This window comes from Scomber scombrus, chromosome 24 (genome assembly GCF_963691925.1).
Source record: "Scomber scombrus chromosome 24, fScoSco1.1, whole genome shotgun sequence".
Taxonomy (NCBI): Eukaryota; Metazoa; Chordata; class Actinopteri; order Scombriformes; family Scombridae; genus Scomber; species Scomber scombrus.
This window is the reverse complement of record NC_084993.1, coordinates 16,193,993-16,215,100: the sequence shown is the minus strand read 5'-3', so window position 1 is coordinate 16,215,100 and position 21,108 is coordinate 16,193,993. Positions and strand designations below refer to the sequence as shown.

Below are 21,108 nucleotides of genomic sequence, written 5' to 3'. Positions count from 1 at the left end.
TAGGTACTATTAGTCTTCAAATCTTATTAATGGAGCAATAATTTATAAAATGACCACCAGCACACGAAGCAAGCAATCAAGAACTAAACTAAAGTGGAACTATTGCTTGTTCTTCTGGCTGTTTAAGGTAATTCTGTCCAGGCATTTTGGTGGTCACAGCTGACTTTTGAGTGGCTGATTTTCCTTTTGATGGCCAAAAATAAGCAGGGGCCATGGGGTTTGTGTTTGGATACTATGTACACCAAAGGCTGCTATCCACCTACAATAATATTGTCATGTGGATTGTAGCTTTAAGCAAAGGAAACGTTGAGCAATATAACATATACTAAGTTCTAAATTAGTAGCCTATCATGAACATTGTTTATGTTCTACACCAGATTATCAGACTTTAAGGCTGCTGTATATCATTTCCCTCTATCTTTTCTCTGGTTGCCATGGTCACACTACTAGCTGTGACGGCAAGGTGAAAAAGTTGATAATGGCAGAGGCAAAAAGCTGTGCATGTTCAGGACAGTGGCAACTAACCTCTCTCTTCTTGCTGCAGGAAGCAATTGCTGTTTTAAAGCACCTTTACAGTTATTTCTCTAATGAAAGATCAACTTAGAAGGCCACAGCAGGGCTGTATGTGCACTGTATGAGCGCTGTTTTCTTACTGCACCATTCAGTCAGCCCAATTATATTAGATGCCACCTCTCCTCTCCTTGTGATGAACTCTTTCCATCATTTTCTGTTGTCATTAGACAATATGACAGACTTAGAGGATAACGAATCACCATGCCTCTTTGATTTACGTTCCACCTCACACTTGCTTTTATACGAACAAAAATACCGTCAAAGTAACGCAGACTCAAACAAAAGGATAACCAACATGCATACACTAAGCTGACATGATGTATCCGAGGGACATCAATTCAGGGTTTTTTTGATTCCACAAAGACACTCATACAGTTTGGTTTCGACGGAGATTAGTTTCCCCCTTGTGTCTCAGTGTTAGTGTGATGCATGAACTGTTGTGATTGAATCTCTTCATTTGTGTGTATGTCTGTGTGTGTATGACTAACTGTATTGATTAATTGTATGTGTTCCAATGTGATCATGGCAGTCATACCTGTCTTGTATGTGTGCAGTCTAGTGTAATGGTGAATTTATTGTATTGTGGCTTGTTGTGCTGAGATTGTCGTGATACTGCGAAGAGGATTTATTCTCTTCAGAAGCCGTTGGATTTGAAGAGATAAAACAAGTTGTCAGTGTCTCAAAGTTAGGCTTTTATTTTTCATGATGCTTCATTTTATTACAGGGTTAATGAGGTCCAGATCTCACCACAAGAGGCCTGAGAACAAAAACAATCACACAACAAAGGCGATTCTTTTTAGTGTTGTGTTCAGTGTAGCTTTATTGATCAATCAACACACTTTTCACAGTTTTGTTTTATCGTGCAGCAGAAGGCTAAAAAAGACAGAAAACCTAATTAGACATTTTATAAATGAAATTCAAAGTGTTGTACTTCTTAAACTGAATTTAAAGATTGAAGTCACTTTCAACTCTTACTGTATTAAGATATTTTTTTCACTGTTCTGATTCATATTGTATCATACTAAGTAAAATAATGTACAGAATGACAATGTCATTTTCATAAAGTATAAGCTATTGTATTGTATTTAATTAGTCCATTGGTGAAAACTACTGTGTGCAAAATATAAGTCTGGAGCTCCATATTTTTGCTCCCAGCGTTACTAATTACATTACATTCATTATTGTAACTACTGTAGTTATCGGAAGCACCTACATTTGGGTAATACAATTATTAATGGTACTAACTATATATAGACTTGGGCTGTAATTGCTTACAAATACCTTCATTATATTGAGTAATTATTATTAAGTACCAGTAATTTATCATCAACAGTTCTGTATTATTATAAAGAATACCTGAAATATTACAGGGAAAAAGACAGTACATGGAATAGAGCCAGATAGGAACAGGGAGAGAGAGTGGGGAATGACCTGCAGCATAGGTCCCTTGCTGGAAGTAAATCAGGGACGCTGCCTTCATGTGGCATGTGTCTTAACCACTCAGCCACCATGGCCCTCCTAATTTTTATTTATATAGCGCCAAATCAATACAAAAGTTATCTCAAGACAATTTTCACATTAAGTAGGTCTAGACCAGTGGTCTCCAACCCTGCTCCTGGAGAGCTACTGCCCTGCATGTTTTAGGTATCTCCTCACTCTAACACACCTGATTCTAATAATCAACTCGTTATCAAGCCCTTTGACGAGCCTCAGCTGCTTGATAACGAGTTAGAGTGAGGAGATACCTAAAACATGCAGGGCAGTAGCTCTCCAGGAGCAGGGTTGGAGACCACTGGTCTAGACCATTCTCTTTAATTTACAGAGACCCAATGTTTCCCCAAGTACTTGACAGTGGCAAGGAAATAGTCCCCTTTAACAGGAAGATACTTCAAGCGGAACCGGGCTCTAAGTAGTAAAGCTCATAGTAAAATATAGTTTTGTGGCATGAAATGTTTTATGTGAAAACAAAAGCTGGGCTTTAATTTAACTGTCAGTGGAGAGAGACAGGAAACACAGGGGTTTGGCATGCAGTGGGGGTCCTGCAGCTGGGAGGCCAGATGTGGATGTTGAGGTTATGTGGTATGTGCTCTAACCATCAGGTCACCAGAGTGCCCCTGCTTTGGTTCTGTTTTGATTCTAGAAGACCACATATTCAACATAATTACATTTGAACTCCTTTATTTTAATTGGGCCAGCACTTTGTGATCAGAATAGACATTACTGACATTTTGGTGAACATTTTGTTCATGAAATACAGCAGCTGATGCTAACATTACGTCTAATTTTCATATAGTTTAGTTCATATTTAGTGGCATTCTGATGGTTGCTAGATATTGGTGAGATGTTGGTTAAAGGTAAAAGGTGTTTGAATTAAAGCAATTGTAACAACACACCCAAAGTACACACTAAATCCAGAATTTGGCTTTTGCTCTATATTGAACGCATCTTTAGGTACGAATTTGATCATTTGTTGACATTTGTTGTACACACTTTGCATTGGATTCACAAAATGAATGAATGTAGTCATTGCAGTCAAACACAAAGGTATGTGTAATCCAGAGCAACTAACCAAGAAAACTGTAAAAAGTTGTTGTATTTAAGTAGGAATTTCAGCTATAAGTGTGGACACAGTGTAGGCAGTCTGGTTGTGTTTCACTGTGTTCATGGCAGCAAACCCATCCAAAGGTCATCCAGTAGACTTCCAGTAGACCCAGACTCATCTCTTTTGGGGATCTGAGAAACACAACTGAAAACCTTGCTACTTCAAGTAATATTTACAGAATAACAGATGAAGAACCGATGCAATCACACATCCAGTGTGGGCAGCTTTGTTGTAATAGGCTGGTGGGAATCCTTTCCTCTTTTCAACATGATTAGCAGTATCTTGCTATAACTGGTAAGTGTAACTCAAAGATGAGCTTGTTGAGATTCTTTGAAAAGTCCCAGCAGCATTTAACTGTAAGAGAGGAGGAAGAAAAGCTCACCTGCTCATTGCTTCTGTGAGTTACTGTCATGGATATTTTTTTCCTTTCTATTTCCTGTCTTTCTTTCCTCTCTGTGGCCAGGGGGATTTTGCTGTTGGGATGCCGTACTGTCATGCTCTGTCATCCTGACATGTGCGGTGGAGGGAATGTGGTTGCTGTACTTTTACAGCACACCAGCCCATGCAACCTGAATTGTGTGCACAAAGCGTAGAGTGCCACTGTCCATTCCATATCTATGGTTTATAGAAGCAGACTTAAACCTCCTAACCATTGGCACTAACCAGCCCTGTGAGCTGGTTGTATCATTAGTAGATTTATAACAAATAGAGTTATGCACACTTTTTTCCCCTTCTCACTATTAAAGAAAAAATATTAAAAAAAATTAAAATCACTTTTAATGTAATAAAATACATCCCATTGGTGTAAATAGCACACTTTAATGAAAAATGTGTCACATTTGTCACTTATGTGCTTCCAACATATACCATATAGCTGTCCCAGAAATGTTGCTTTCTCATCTGCTGCTTCTATGGTTAAGGTCTAGTGTGGTTTAGTGGTTAAGGTTTGATTACCATCATGATTAGAACATTAGCATCTTGATAAAAAGAAACCACTGTTGGCTGTTGGCAGAAGATGGGACAACATTTCTGATGAAATAATATCTTCATGTTCTTTTCACTTTTGCTACTTTGTTACAGTAAAATGTTTTATAGAAAGTAGTGTTTCTACCAGAGGAAACCTTGATAAATTTACCGTAAAAAACGGTGTATAAGACACACCTTAAATGCGATTTTTTTTTTCATTTAAAAGTGAGGTGCGTCTTATACACTGGTGTGTCCTATTCACCAGTAAAATACAGAGAGAGGTTGGATCTGCATAAGATTATACGTATATAAAAAGCCATCCACACTAAGAACAATAACAGTAACAATAACTATAACTTTAAACATAATGATGTGAGCGTCCACACTGATGAACTATAACTTCCTATATACAGCGGGTCCAGTTCAGTTAAGCAAACCATTGCCAGACCATTAACCATTAACCTTACACACAGATTCAATAGTATAAACATATGTGTTTATAAATGAATATCTACTGGTGCATTCAAATAAACCAGTCTTTAATAAAAAAAAAAGTTTTTCCCAGCATGACACCCCCCTGAAATAGACTGCATCTTATACACCCGTGTGACTTATACATGATACACGTTAGGCCCACTAGGGCTGGGTGATATGGATAAAATCAAATATCACAATAGTTTTGACCGAATACCTCAATATCAATATCACAACGATATTGTAGGGATGAATATCGGTGCCTTCACAAAATATTTACACAATGTGATTTCTGATAAATAATCATCAGTAATGTGGGTGTAATGACAAAGTGGGTAAAAGGCAAATAAAACAACAGCTAGGACAATCTGGTAAGTTCAGAAAATTACCTTTAAAACCAGGAAAAGACTCTTATGCCACATAAAGATATTACAATTTGCCAAACTAACCAGTCAGTTAAACATAGGGATGGCAGTTTAATGACAAAGTGGGAAAAAGGCAAATAACAACAGCTAGAACACCAGGAAAAAACACCTATACTATATCACGATATCACGATATCCAAATTCTAAGACGATATCTAGTCTCATATCACAGCCCTACACGTTATGGTAGTTCCTGTAGGATAGTTCCAGGTGTTAAAACAGTCCATGGTCTGTCGTACTCTCCACAGGTACAGGAACTGGTGGGGTGGGGTTTGCAGGAATGACCATCACTGATTGGTCAAACACACTGCAACTGCATCACCTTGTGTAGGGAGCATTTTACATAATGTGGTTAGGGGTTAGGGTTAGTCATAACAGTATGACAATAACATAAACTAACAAAAAGCATAATATGTCCCCTTTAAGTTGGTCTTTAAACCCTTCAGGAAAACTGTGCTTGAAAAAAATGTCCATATCACCCACCTCCAGCTATGAGTAGTCTTTCCTGCCACAGTGACATGAACACATGTTGAGTGTAAATATGGCCACTTAATCCGGTTTATCTCACTGATCTTTGTTAACTGTTTGTTTCATTCCCTCAACCTGGTGATACATGATGTTTGATATATAATGATACTGGTGACAAACCAGAGGCATTCCCATTACGTACTGTAAGCACAGTGTAAATGCAGTGAATGAATAGCTCTGCTGAATTTAATCAGACATCATGGATGATATTAAACTCACTAAACTGTGTGGATGTCATGTAACAACATCCTTCATTTCACTATGGGCTTTTCATCTTCTTCTTTAGGAGCGAGCAGAGCAACACTAACTCTGATAATGTTATTTTTAACAACGCTATCCTGTTTTTATATAGGTTAGATCAGTAATGCTAAGAAGACAGCTCATGAGTTGTGGTAAGACTTTGTGTTGCATAGCAACCAGAGTGATGTAACGCTTGTTTCACCGTTTGATCTCCTGCTCTCTGGTGACTGATGATGCTCACTGGTGCAGTTAGTGATTGAGTAGGAGCTAAATGGCTCCTGCCTGATAATGACCTTATAAGGTAAACTGTGATTTTTGCAGTATATTCATATTTTTAAGTGAAATGTCTATACAATTGGATGGATTGCTATTGAATTAGGTTCAGACATTCATGTTTCCTTCATGTTTCCCATCATCGGGTCAACATTTTAATTTGTCCAATACTAATAAGTATAAATAACTACAGTGCAGTTTATGGCCAAATGTCTGCACTGTATGTCAGTATATCTAATAAGTCGAATATGTTTCTAATAAAACATGCTAACAAGCTAACCTGAAAACTACTGTGTAGTGCTGGCTGCTGCAATGTCTAACATTGCTCTTTGTGATTGGCTGAGCCTGTCTTATTGCAGGTAAAAATAGGAAAACGGAACAAAGTAATTCTCATGTGAAAGCACAGTGAAGAGCTGTCTTTTCTGTAGAATAAAGGTTAATTCACATTTCTCTTCTCGACTCCAATCCTTTGTTGCGCTTTTTGCACCTAGTCTTTAGAGGTATAGAACACACCTCCAATGATGTAACCCTCTAAGAAATTCAATGGGTCACACTTCCAGGTTGATGCTTCTGTTTGATAAATAACACACACAACTCCAGGCACAGAATGAATGACGAACAAGACCCAGAAGGCTCAGTGGATCTGACTAACAAAAGAAGGAAATCAGATACTTTATGTGTAAGAGGACGAGCAGGAGTGAATGGAGAGGAGACAGGAGAAGAAAGAAGGTGAAGAAGAGAAGAGAGAGTCAGTCAGTCAGACAAGTTCAACTTTTAAGTTTGCGGTAAAAGCCTGCAGGCGTTTTTCTCAGCTTGAGAGTGCTGCTGAACACGACAGCAGGATTAGATAAGTAAAGACAAATGCAGGGAGAGAGAAAGAGAGGTGTTTACTTCAGCCAGCCTCTCTGTCACAGTCTGCATGAAAGGTTTGCAGTTTGAAAAGAAAATAACTTAACTTTCTTTGGCTTGTTTTCCTCCTGTCACATCTATTGGAATGTGACTTTTTAAATTGAGTCAACTGCAGTGCTGAACTGAATTTTTTATTGTTTATTTTTTATTTTTCCATTGAAGTTACCTAAGCCTGGATTGATTATCTTGAAATTTTACCCTAAAAAATCAGGTACATACAGTATATATTCATTGTTTTCCAATGATTGTATCCCATTTACTGTGGAAAAACCTCCAACACAGCATGAGACCAGTGATGGCAGCCATATACTATAAAAGCCCCAAGTCTTAAGGTCTCCATTCAGATTACTGCATCAGGTCATGCAGCACTTTGCTCTGCACTGATTTTGGTATAGGGACCAAAGTTAAAATTCAACCCTAAAAAATACCCTTAATGTCATATCCAAAGTCAACAGCTATAACATTTGTGTTTAGTTTGTTTGTGAAATCTTCAGTATATTCAGCCATTTCTCTTTATTCATTGTTTAACTAAGGCTGCAATAACTCCTATCCTCATGAAGGCTGTAATATTTCGTTTTTATTGAACTGTTTTAGAGAAAGGCCAATTCTACTTCATTGTCATTTTGGAGGCTGTAGTGCGTCTATTGAAATGTGTTTTGTCATTAGTTATTATCTAGAAGGATTTCTTAAAACACCTGTCAGTGTTAGACAACACAATTCAACTGCAACACCAGTGTCAGGGTTGCTACTTTAAAACTGTAGCTGAAGTAACAAGCTGGTCATCATTGGATGTAGCTCAGCTACAGCGACACAACACTACTGAGAGCAGTACAAGCAACTCACAAATAAAAAGCTCACACAGTATAAAACAGTACTGTGCAAAAGTTTTCAGCACTTTAGATGTTTAGATGCTTATCCATTATGCAACACCATCAGGGAGGCGTCTGATCGGTCCCCAATTTATTCTACAGCATGAAAACGAGCCCAAACATACAGCCACAGTCATAAAGAACTATCTTCACTAACAAGTAGAACAAGGAGTCTTGCAACAGATGGTTTGGTCCCCACAGAGACCTGATTCCAACATCATGGAGTCAGTCTGGAATAACATGAAGAGAGACGCCCAAATACACAGAATAAGAACCGTGGTAACTTCTCCAAGATGGAGTAACAACCAACCTGCCGAATACCTGAAAAACTGTGTGCAGGTGTACTGAGGAGAACTGCTGCTGTTTGAAAGACAAATTGTGCTTGCATCAAATATTGATTTATATTAGGTTTCGTCTGTTCACTCAACTTTATATGAAGAAAAAACAAAACTACTCGTTCTCAAAAAAACTTTAAACGACTTTAAAAAAAGATAGTTTAAGCCATGACCTCCCCAAATATAAACAGTTTAATAAATGTCTGACTAGAGAGGAGATCTCTATTAAACTACTATCAGTGGTGCCTACCACACTGTCACCCATGTTGCACTGGACCACTCTGATCATATTATGGACCATCTGATCTCTTCATACAGGCAGAAATTAAAACTCTCTAAGTCAATGGTGAGGGTATCTAAGAAGTGGCCCAGTGAAGCTTTGGAGGATCTTCCTGCATGTTTGGACTGTTCTGACTGGGATGTTTTCAGGACTGCCACCAACAGTCTACACAGGTGCTGTGACGTCCTACTTTAGCTTATTTGAGGACAACTGTATGCCATCACACCAGGATGAGTAACAACAACAAGGTCTGGTTCACTTTTGAGCTCAGACTTCGAGTGATGTTTGGACAAAGAAGAGGCATTCAGGAGTGAGAACAGGGAGTTAAAAGAGGTGAAATACAAGGTGTTGAAATAGGCTAAACGGTTGTACTCTGATAAAATCCAACAACAACTCTGAACATCAGTAGCCTCACCAGGAAGGTTCAGCAAAGGATGTACTTCCTGCTGCAGCTGAAGTAGTTCAACCTCCCAAAGTCAGTGATGGTGTACTTCTACATTGCTATCATTGAGTCCAGCCTCACCTCCTCAATCACCACCTGATATACTGCTGCAACTGCCAATTGGAAGGGCAGACTCTGTGCTGAGAGGGTGATCAGGTGCAACCTGCCATCCCTGCAGGGCCTGCATGCCTCCAGGGCTCCAGGTGAGCCAGTAAGATTATGGCTGATCCCATCTTGGACCTACATTTTTTGAAATGCTTCCTTCTGACAAGAGGCTGTAGACCAAAACTACACACACCACAAGAACAGTTTCTTCCTGCCTGCAGCCAGCATCATCAACAAGACCTGGGACCCCCACTGACACTGACTCTGTCCCACCAATGGACACATCATGTAAAATATTTGCAGATCTGTGATTTTAGATCTACCATGGCACATTACCATATTACAATTTGTAGTATTATAAATTGCACACTGCATATTCTGTTACACTATTCAATTACAAATTTGAGCCTGCAGTAGCTCTTCTCGCTTAGAATATAATTTACATAATTTATATTCTAAACATTTTTCTTCCTCTTTTTTAAATGATTTCGGATTGGTTTTAGTTTCAAAGGAAACACATTGATAAATTCATTACTTTAACACACAATGAGCAAAAGAACATGTAGCATACAACGTATGGCCTCACACCATCACAGGAACAAATAAGTCAGGTCAGGTCAGCCCCAGCTAACTGTTAAAGTATAAAAGTGTGAATTAAGCTGAAAACCGCAATAGAGTGAGAAGAACAAATTGATGGCAGAAGAAGATTTCACAGTTTTGGGACGTCTGCTGAGGAAGTTTTATCTACACAACAATTAGTTCTTGATCTGTGGACAAACACAAGTCTTTGGTGGGAGATCTGAGGTGTCTGACAGTGTGGTGAGGGGCAAGTGTACATGGATAGAAGCAGGGGAAGACCATTTAGTGATCTGTAAACAAAGAACTAGGTTTTAATGTCCTTTCTACAGCTAACAGGGAGCCACAGGACAGAGGCAGGAATCTCAGTAATATGGTGTCTGTGTTTTGATCTTGTTAAAAGCCTTGCTGCAGCATTCAGAACTAATTGGACACAGCTCAAAGAAATCTTGCTGATTGTAAGTGAATCTCCCACTTAAACAAGCATTTCATATCTATATTTTAAGCTCATCAGATGTGGGTTGGTGATGGAACATATTCGGCTTTTTGTGGTTTTCTGTTATTCATATACTATGAAGATGTCAGATGTTAAACACAGCCAATGTTCTAAAACACAAGGTTTACATATGTAGAAATGCTTCTTTCAAGTCAAAAGTCAGGGCTTCAACCTGAACATTTTGTTTGCAACAGTTCTTAGAACAGCTGGGACATATGCTTTTGTACGGCTTTCTGTTATTTATATACTACTATGGTCTTGCATATCTATGTTAAACATGGCCGAAGTTCCAAAACCTGAGGTGAATTTATGTAAAATTGCTCCCTGCAAGTCAAAACCTGCTCTGAATTCTTTGTTGGCAACATTAGCTCTACTTCCTCCTGTGATGACATCACTTTATTGTTACTATGTGTGCATGCACATAAATGGCCATCCATTCCGTTTTTTTGGTTGCTAAGGTTGGAGCCTTAAGTTTTTCAAGGTGTTGTCTACTCACGTATTTCGGACTCCGACTCGAACATGTATGGATGAATTTGAGAAGTTGACATTTTGAGTAAGGAAGTAGAAAAATGAGTGAAATCTTGCTACTAAAGTTTGTTCATGGTTTGTTGACGTAGCCTCCAGAGTTGGCTATGACTTTAACCAATCAGAATAGAATGTTCTCATCGGGATAGGGGCTTTAAAGATACAGGAACTCAAACCACCTGTTTCAGACAGACGCTGAACTGACAGTCTGCATAAAGGGTCAATTTAAGATAAATAAATTGTAAATCATGCAAAGACAATCCAGTAGAGCCCCTGATTAACATATAGGCCTGGAGATATGCAGAATTAGGGGGCGGCTGTGGCTCAGGAGGTAGAGCAAGACACTTGACCCCAAATTGCTCCCGTTGTTGTGCCAACGGTGTATGAATGTGTGTAAATGGTAAGCTTCCCCTGATGTGCAGGTTGGCACCCTGCGTGGTAGCTCCTGCCATCAGTGTATGAATGTGTGTGAATGGGGTGAATGAGATGTAGTGTAAAGCGCTTTGAGTGGTCGTAAAGACTAGAAAGGCGCTATATAAGTACAGTCCATTTACCAATGTGTCCCCTTTAAGAGAAGTGAAAACAAAACTTAGAATTTCTTTTATTTAAGTCCACTATTTATGCAGTTGTGCAGTTCAGTAATGAGAAATGAGTTTTAGTTTAACAAGGGCACATGTCACTCTTGAAGTGAAGCACTTGACAAAAATACCGCATTTCCTTGTGTATCTTTCTGATGATTGTTGTGTCTAACTGCATTGAGAGCCACTTAACTGGAGTCTAATCCCTTGTATGTATAAACATACTTGGCCAATAAGGGGATTCTGATTCTGATTTTTATTTGGGTCATATTTTAGGCTACTATTTGCTGTTAGCACGTTAGCCACTAGCTTTCTCCTACACACAGCTCATTCATGCATGGTGACATGAGTGCATGCATCAGTTCCTATGACTTCTTGCATGATTCACTGCCTATATTAATATTGTGTGGGATTGGTGATAGCATATATGGAAGAATTTACAGAATGGGATACAGTAATTGACAAAAAATTAACTTTTTTGGCAGGCGCAGCTGTTTAAATTGTTTCATTTGTATTTCTTTAAAAACGTTTCAAACAAAAAAAAAATATTGATGAACTGGTCAATGAAAGTTGTAATCTAAAAATGTTTCATCATCTGAGTAAGTCAGTGTTTCAGCCTGTGTCAGATAAATGAAGACCACAGTCAGTATTCCATCCCTACTCGGCATTTACTGATTCTGACTTTCCCACTCTGTCTCCAAATGTCTAACAAAGAAACCAAACTATTTGTTACATGCATCTGTTTCTTCTTCTCTGTTCTCCACATTATTCTGTTGTCAATTCCTCTGTTATCTAGATAGATAGATTATTATTATTATTATTATCATTATTATTATTATTATTATTATTAACAAAAAGTTACATCCATGGGTCAGGTGATATGCTGCTCCACTGTCAGCCAGTTTCCTTTTGCTCTGCAATCTAACCATTCTATCTGTGTTTCTCTTAGGAGGAAGCAGCCAAGCCAAAGATTCTTTCCTCGCAGAGACTGTCGCCAAAATGGTGTTTCTTGGACTGTAAGTACACCAGAATGTTCATCATTTTCATTTAGAAAGACATAATATCTGATGCTGTGAATAAAAAGTAACAGTCTTGTCCATAATCATAATAAAACTGCTGCTTTTTCAAACGTAATTTCAAGAATAAAGTATTGTCTCATATTCAGTCGAATAGGTTAAACCATATTTTTAAAGTCGGGGAAAAAAACAACCAATAAGGTGTCAGCTTCATTGGCTTTATTAAACTTGACTTTAGTGGCTCTCAATGTACTTACACAGTAATCAATAATCTGTTCACATACTCACACCCACTTGTTGATGAGAAGGAAGTGATTGGTGGTAAAGTTAGAAGTCATAATTTAACATAATATTATTATCTTAGTGCACATTGCAAAAAAAAACACCAACAGTTTCTGTTTTTCAATCCATCCATCCATCCATCCATCCATCCATCCACCCATCAATCTTTATTTATATAGCACCAATTACAACAAAAGTTATCTCAAGGCACTTTACACATAGAGCAGGTCTAGACTGTACACTTTATTTTAATTTAAAGAGACCCAATATTCCCACATGAGCAGCACAAGGAAAAACTCCCCTTTAACAGGAAAAGGGAGAGAAGGAGAAAGGGGAGAGAGCAGAGCCAAGTCAACATAAGGTTGATCATTTGTTATTAACTGGCTCTCACTAAGATACACTTACTGTATATATATTTACCTATACCTACCTATAGTCATACTGCAGTTGTAGTTTGACACATTTGGAATTAGGTGCTTAGTCTGAAGTTCCTCTCTTGTGAAATGAACTAGAATGGAGCTCAAAGCAAACTACTTTTTCCTGCCCTTTTGCAAATATGCAAACAGTACCAGTCTAAAACAATACAGAAGACATCAATACTATGAAACAACACATATGGAATCATGTTAAACAAGCCAAAATATATTTTATATTTGAAATTCCTAAAAGTAGCCATTTTTTTTATTTATTTGGTGACAGCTTTGCACACTCTTGGCATTCTTATTCTAAAATAAACAATATGTGTGGCATCTGCTATGAATTTATTAAAATGTTAAATCATAGTCAATTAAAAGTAATCACAATTTAATACAATTTATTAAGGATTAAATTGTCACTTACTCCTGGTCCTAGTAGTATTCAGCCCCGCAGAGTGCATGGTCACACTTGTTACACTTTTTTTAATCAATCAAAATATGGAAAGATTTTTGAAAAGTCAGATTTCTGTCAGCAGCCTGAGGTAAATATTACAGCAGTTTGTATCTCAGTGGTTAAGTGAAACTACATATAAACTATACTACATATAAACATACTAGACTGTTATGAGATTTATCATATCAGTAGCTGTGATGGCTGGTAGAAGGATGACACACACAGCTCATTATTTTCAGTCTTGTTACCTCCAGAATAATCCCACTACTCTATCTGCCAGCACATACTGCTGTTATACTGATACACACTGCTACTGGCTTGCACACATGCTATAAAATGACATGATGCTGTATTTCAAGTGTTTTCCTTGTGATCGTCATGAAAAAAGATAAGATAAGTGCAGCTGCCACCGTGATGACTAAAGAGTTGTAAAATCCTGTAAGTGAGCGATGATTACAAATCACTGCACTGTGTTTTGGCATCTGATAAACCTTTAATTAAAGACAGCTGAAGACATTAAACTGTTCCTGGATGGTATTTCATTGTCCCACTGGTACTTTAAACAACACACCCCCACCAATGCAGTCCCTTTCATTGATCTAACACAGGACTATATTAGGTCTAAATGCAACATAATCACCAATCCACAAGCCTTTTTGATGTCCATCACATTCATTTCATTAAAAATATCAGTCCATGCAGACTCCTAGGGTGTTTTTCATATTTTCATAATAACATGGAAAGGTTTCAGTTCTGCAACACCCTGAAAATAACATAAACTATAGTTTCATCAGATGATGTTTACTGATGCATATCATATATTTGCATAATATTAATCTCATACTGCTGTGTGTCTAGCTTGTGCCCAGGGAAAGATGAATTTCAAAGGCCTCCTCCGCATAGGCTGCTGACCAGCTGGCCATAAAACACACATAATGCATGTTCTTTATCTTTTGGTATTTCTTTTGCAATATCTGTGAAAGGCGCTGTCTTGGCCATGACACATACCAGTGTCACCCTGTCAGAATCAGTCATTTTATCTGGCCATAACTCACTAAAATGAGTCTCTGATGCTATTTCACCTGCTGCTCTGACTCTTTGGTGGGCGCTGTGTCTCTGTTCCTCTCTGCCACAGCTAGCCTCTCCTGCCCCACACTCCTCTGCATGCTGGGCCTTTTATCCTCATGCAACTACTTCCATCTCCAAACTCAGCTGTTTCTGTCAGAGGTTGTGTTGTGATTTTGTACAAGCTAATACCAGGATATTAAAGTTAAAGCCACGTGGCATTTATTAATGGTTGTGTTTCACCTTGCTCTCCGCTGTCATTGCAGGTTGGGCTGTACCATTACTTGTAACAGCTAGATCTGCCACTTCATTGTCTTTTTTTCAAATATGAACTGTACTGTGCACCTGTGCTATATTTTTATGTTTTTTGTTTAATTCTTCCTTTCTTAGCACCTGACTTTTGATGACTGGCCATTTTGAAAGTTTACTGGAGGGGCACAGGGGCTGGCTAGATGTTAAACTTTTGATATTACTTACTTTTGACAGACAAAACCAATTTTTTGCATCCAAACTTTTTTTTTTGTTGGACAACTTAAATGTCACATAAAAAAGAAACACTTCTTATACAATGGTACACATGCATGCACAGCACCCTGCACACATACGCACACCTCTCTTTGGGTAGAATCCTGGCAGAATGTAGCAGAGAGCTGGAACTGAAAAAAGATATAACAGCTAGCTTAAAGAGAGAACACAACACTAGTGATGATTATAATAAGACATTTTCAGTTCTCATTCAGGTATTTAGCCACTGAGATAAGCCCTTTAACAGTGGTGTAATATGAGTGCTGGGCTCATCCAGAAATCTACAGAAACATTTTAGCATGCTGCCTGAGCCATCTAACAAAGAAAACACTATTCCTCAGCTGCATCATATCACCTACCTTGACGTCTATGTGGCTTCTCTAACACTGTTGGAATCTCTGACTCATCTGCAATTGCTTAACAATTGTGAGAAACAATCAGTCAGTCAGTAAATCAACTGAATTTAAGGACATTTTCTATTAGGTAATTTTCCTTAATGCAACAGATAACATTTCCTTTTTTTTGTCTCCACAGCTACGACAGCAGATCGTTTCTACAGGATAGACCGAGCCCAGGTAAGAGTGTCTAGTTTACACTGGATGTTATTTCTCTATCTTGTCAAGAATATCTCTAGATTGTATTATATTCAATATATATCCTAAGATAACTAACCCTCTGAGGTCAGGTGACATATAGGTGAATATAGAATAAAAGTACTCACTGGTAATTTTATTTTGATAAAATAAGCTTCATGTGTGTTTGTGTGTGTAAGAGATGTATGTGAGTGTGCAGCCTTTGTCACCTTCAGAGTGTGAGGGAGAGAGCATTGCTCTCATTGTGTCTGATTCTCTCCTTATGGCTTGGCTTGTCTCAGGATCCTGCTAAAGCTGTAGCAGAGGAACCAGATGTCCACTGTTTCATGAGTGTGAACAGAATGTGATTACTGCCAGCTGCTTAATTATTCCCATTGCTGGGGTAGGGAAGGCTTACTTGGCATATTACTTTAACAAGTGGTTCATACACCATAGGTACAGAGGCTTAAGTAAAAGAGGGGGAAACTAATTGGGTAGCATGTCTTGTTAATACACAGCTCTTTCCTAGTTTAGAGTTTTTGACAGCTGGTCAGCTAAATGTTCTCAGCTGCCCCTTCTCAAAAAAGTAGTTTAAAAAACATTTCACCAGTGTGTGGAGAGGGGTCTTTGTTCCAGTGAAGGAAAACGTTAATCGTCTAACATAGTTATTTTTATACAGTTGTATTATTGCAGCTTTGTGTCAACAGTTTCAATATAAAGATTCCCCTGTGCACAAAGCAAGCTTCAGAAATGAATGGTTTTCCCAGTTTGAGGTGGAAGTCTTTACAGTGCACTGACCTCAACCTCATCCATCACCTTTGGGATTAGAACGCTGATTGTGAGCCAAGCCTTATATCCTAAAATCAGTGGCCGACCTCATTAATGCTCTTGTGGACAGCTTTCCCTGAAGAGTGAGGGCAGTGTCCACATACTTGTAGTCATATTGTGTAAACACATTTTACCTATGGCTTGATTTAAAAAAAAACAATACCAAAAAAAAAACAAGGCAAAGGGTCCACTTATTACTTTATCCAGGGCTTCGATTCAAACAGAAATATGTGCCAATTCCACATCTTTTCCATGCACATCTACACAGATCAATTGTTTCATTGTGGCTGTGGGCACTGCCTTTGGGTAGTGGGTGCCTGCTGTTGGCCAGCAGTATGTAGTCTTACAGATTTCAGTTAATCAGTGGTTCCAATTTAGGGATGACCACCTATGTTTACAGTCAGCTTTGCCTCTGACTAGCTGGTGAGATATTCCTACTCCTACAGTATGATACTGCCTGAAGCCACATTCAGACAGACTTTAGCCCTACAGGGGAAAAACAGCTCTTTCATTAATTTGAATTAAGCCAGTCTTGATCAACTTTTGCCAGATCACAACATGACTTAATCCAGCAAGACACTGTAGTAGCCAATCAAGTACATACAAAGGCACTTTTATGTATTGCATTGTGTACCTTGAGATCAGCAAAACAAATGATAAAATATTCTGTTATATTTTTTCCAGAAATGTAAAATATTGTCTTAGATGCCAAAACTAATTGTACTCTAATAATGGATTATATTTCATGTCATCAGTACTGGAAGCAGTGTGACAAGAATCTTAGAAGCCTGGCATACTTGCCACATGCAGTGCCGCAAGGCTTGAGCCTGTACGTATGAACAGTATACCCTCACCAAGCCAAAGTGGCAATGTATGTACTGTATATGTTCATGCATACAGATGCAAAGAGGCAGGCTCCTGTCTCTTACCAGTTTGAAACTTTGCAGGTGTTGATCACATAATATATACAGTCAGCTTCTATTAGTATTTTCTATCATTGTCACTTGAGCTTGGTGAAGGTATGCTGTTGAGAAGCAGGAAGCCACTGTTTGTAAGGATCAGCTTTTCCATCATTTTCTTTATTTTATTTAGTTGAGTAGAGCACAAAATAACTGTGGCTTTCTGTTGCACAAGAAAATCAAAAAAAGCATGACTGATTGTCTCCAGGTTGTCACTCCTGTGTTTCAGAGGACATTTGCATAAAACTGAACCTCAACTTCTCAATTTCCCATCGTTGCACCGATTTATTGCCTTCAAGCACCTTATCTTAGTCAGCTCTCATTTCACATTCTTTATAATACCTGCCTGGGCTCGCTGTTTGTTTATAATGTCCCATGTGTAATGTTTTATCAGGAACATCTAAACTACGTATCAGAAATCTCCCAAGAAGAGATCTTCATTCTGGACCCTGAACTGGTTGTTATGACGACTGTCGGCACCTCACCCACAACAATGCCTGACCTGGTTAACCCTGCTTCCAGCCTGGTAAACAATAGGTAAGTCAATCACCACCAGACTGATCCCGTGGCACCACGATTAGCATTTGCCTTAACCAGTAAAAAAAAAAAAACACTGTACAATGAAATGTGGCAAAAAATTGGATGAGCATTCCTAAAGAAGCCCAGCAATAATGTTAAATGATGTTTTGATCATTAGGCTCTGTAGTGGGTATCAAGCTGTGCTGGCATAAATCTACTGAGCCCTCTGACAGATGATATCATTCACTTACCCTGAACATTACTTTAAACTGCTTTTGAGTCCTGGAAGTTTAATCTGAATGCCGTGGTGCGCTCAATTGCCCAGTCACTATCTCTGTTTATCCAGTCCCACAAGCCTTACCAAGAGCCACTAATTAGCAAGCCTTCTGGAGAGTAAGAGTGAAGGCACGTCTAAGAGGTCACTTATTGTCTATCTACACTGAGGGTCAACAGTGTCCTAGCTACTGCATTGTAAGTAGGTGTATCACTTTGAGACAGCAGGCTTCTTTTACACCCTGATAGAATATGTTGAGGTGAAGCTATAGCCTACCTGAACATAAAAGACATGTTGGGTCCTTGTCTAACCATTTACTAAGATTTTGGGGAGATGGGAGAACATCACAAGTTGCTCCTATCAAAGATTTCTTCTATTCTACACTTTCCCAACTCATCCACTGGCCTTGCTTTGCAGGATAAACTGCTTATCCATATCCAGCATCCTCCTCTTGCCTCTGAATCTCCTCTACAACCAGTTTCCTTCTGCCAACTGGGAATATCACATAGCTGTTGCTTTACCCCATGTAGGCTGTGATATTCCCAGTCCAAGCTCCCTATAATATCTCTACTTCTGAATGCTGCCTGAGCCTGATAAACTTCCTCCCTTGGGTTCCACTTCCACCCTGCTGAGACTGTTGGCACTGTACACCATACTGGTATATTCCTAGACTCTGAAAGCATCATTTCCAGCCTTGCTTTTGCATATATAAACTTCTCTGTTAATCTAGCCAGAGGGAGCTCCAAAATCCCTTTTTTCATACAGTGTGGTGCTCCCGCCACTTGTTAATATGAGCTAACCATCTTGCCATAATATGGACTACTACAGTAGAACTACTACTACCACTAGTACTACAGATTGGGGCTATTTGCTGTATACCAACATTTCCTTGGCACAACACATCTGATGATCTTAAATGCATTAAGAAGGGAAGAATTTCCAATAGTTATGTTTTAACAAGGCATAACTGTTAACTGATAAGCATTCACTTTCAAGGCGTACGACAATCATGGCAGCAGGGCAAGTCATGCAGACACCAGTATTCCTGTAAGGCCTGACATCCCTATACTCTTATTGCCATCTACTACCTGCTGTCTCAACCCCTGCATCTGCTCTTTATCACTAAGAGCTACATCTTACCACGTACCTAACTTTTAACACTGTAGGAATTGCCTCCTCTTACTTGGAAACACAACCTAAACAACTGAGATGCTTCTTGATTTTTCTGGCTTAACCTTAGTCAACTGTAAGTTATTGTTCTGCTTATCCAGCAGCCTTTTGGCACAAGGTGCTATGGAAGGCATGTCAAGTCAATTTTATTTATATAGTGCCAAATCATAACAGACATTATGTTAGGGTATTTTTTAATATAGAGCAGGTCAAGAGGAGAGAGAGGAAGGATAGGAGAGAGAAGCACATTTCAATCAACATTGAAGCTAGTAGGTCCGGGACTGGAATCTGTCATCCCAACGTCTACAGGCCCAGATTACCTGTGAGACGAGAAAGCAAAGAGAACTCCGGGGAAGAAGTTTAAGTTAGTGAATGCATTTATAGTGCATGAATGTAAATGGATATAGATAGATGGATAGAGAGAGAGAGGGAGGAGGAGAAAGAAGCTCAATGCATCATGGGAGAACCCCCGGCAGTCTAAGCCTATAGCAGAATAAACTAGGAGCTGGTCCAGGACAGGCCTGGTTGGTCCTAACTATTAGCTTTATCAAAAAGGAAAGTTTTAAGCCTATTCTTAAATGTAGAGAGGGTTAGGAGAAGGATTTTAAATTATATTTTGGATTTTACAGGGACCCAGGGCAGAGACGCTAAAACCATAAATATGATTTTGTCCACTAGTTTTTGTCAGTATGCGTGCAGCTGCATTCTGGACCTGCTGGAGAGTCTTTAGAGACTTGTTAGGACAGCCTGATAATAATGAATTACAATAATCCAGCCTGGAAGTAACAAATGTGTGGTGTAGTTTTTCTGCATGTTTTTGAGACAGGATGCACTTAATTTTTTTCTTTAGCATGCATGAAAGATTGATAGTTAATATGTATAAACAGAAATCAATCTGATAAATAGGACTTAAACCAGCTTAATGCAGTTCCTTTAATGCCAATTAAACGTGCAGTCTCTGTAATAGCATGTGATGGTCAATGGTGTCAAAAGCAGCACTGACATCTAACAAGACAAGTACAGAGAAAAATCCTTTGTCCAATGCAATTAGGTAGTGACGACTGTCATGTCATCCGTGTACGCCTCTCTCCCCATGACCCACTTAGATGCCTTAATGATAACATTGATTGCCATAGTAAAAACTAATGGTGAAATTGTGCACCCTGCCATGACGCCTATCTACATCTGCTACCACAAAGTAATGGTAAGGCCCTAAATACTTTGAGGCCTTAAATAAATCTATAACCACTTATAGATTAAGTATTAAAGCAAAATATAGAACACCACAGGCAATTTACTAACACACGGTCTAATTGACATCAGGGATAGTTATAACTTTACAGTGAAAATGTAGTTTCCAGAATCAGTCCATCTCTCCACAGAGGTAGATAATCTTCATGCTAACACTCATGGAAAATCATATAATTTCACAGTCTGCAAATGTATTTGACAGATACTTGCAAGAAAGTAGGCCAGATACAGCAGTATTGAAACTTCTGGAAACCAGCCTAAGAAAACACAAAATATTGAACTGAATAATAAACACTGCTTGCAGATAAAATATACAGACATTACAAAAAGATGTCATGCTGACATTTGAAAAGTTTACAAGTAGCACACAAGACTGCTCTGATTTGTATAGTAAGGAATGCTCTGCCAGAAGATTGTAATGTTTAACCTGTTTTTTTTTTTTTTTTTGGATGATCTTCAGGGAAAGCAGCTCAAATCAGACCTCCAATGATGTCTGTGTCTATCCTGTGGCCTCTTCTTCTTCTTCTTCTTCTTCACCGTCATCCTCTGCTACCAGGTAAACACACACTAAATACAATGCC

At 38.7% G+C, this 21,108-nt stretch overlaps 1 protein-coding gene across 2 annotated transcripts in view; it reads left to right on the top strand.

Annotated features, from left to right (window-relative positions):
* The window catches only part of LOC133976396 (diacylglycerol kinase zeta-like), a 103,286-nt gene that overhangs the window by 47,773 nt on the left and 34,405 nt on the right, over window positions 1–21,108 (top strand). For both annotated transcript variants that reach the window (XM_062414598.1, XM_062414597.1), the window contains 4 exons: window positions 12,146–12,212; window positions 15,489–15,529; window positions 17,708–17,850; window positions 20,988–21,083. In XM_062414598.1, the coding sequence (XP_062270582.1) occupies window positions 12,146–12,212; window positions 15,489–15,529; window positions 17,708–17,850; window positions 20,988–21,083 (347 nt within the window). The remainder of the gene's footprint in view (window positions 1–12,145; window positions 12,213–15,488; window positions 15,530–17,707; window positions 17,851–20,987; window positions 21,084–21,108) is intronic.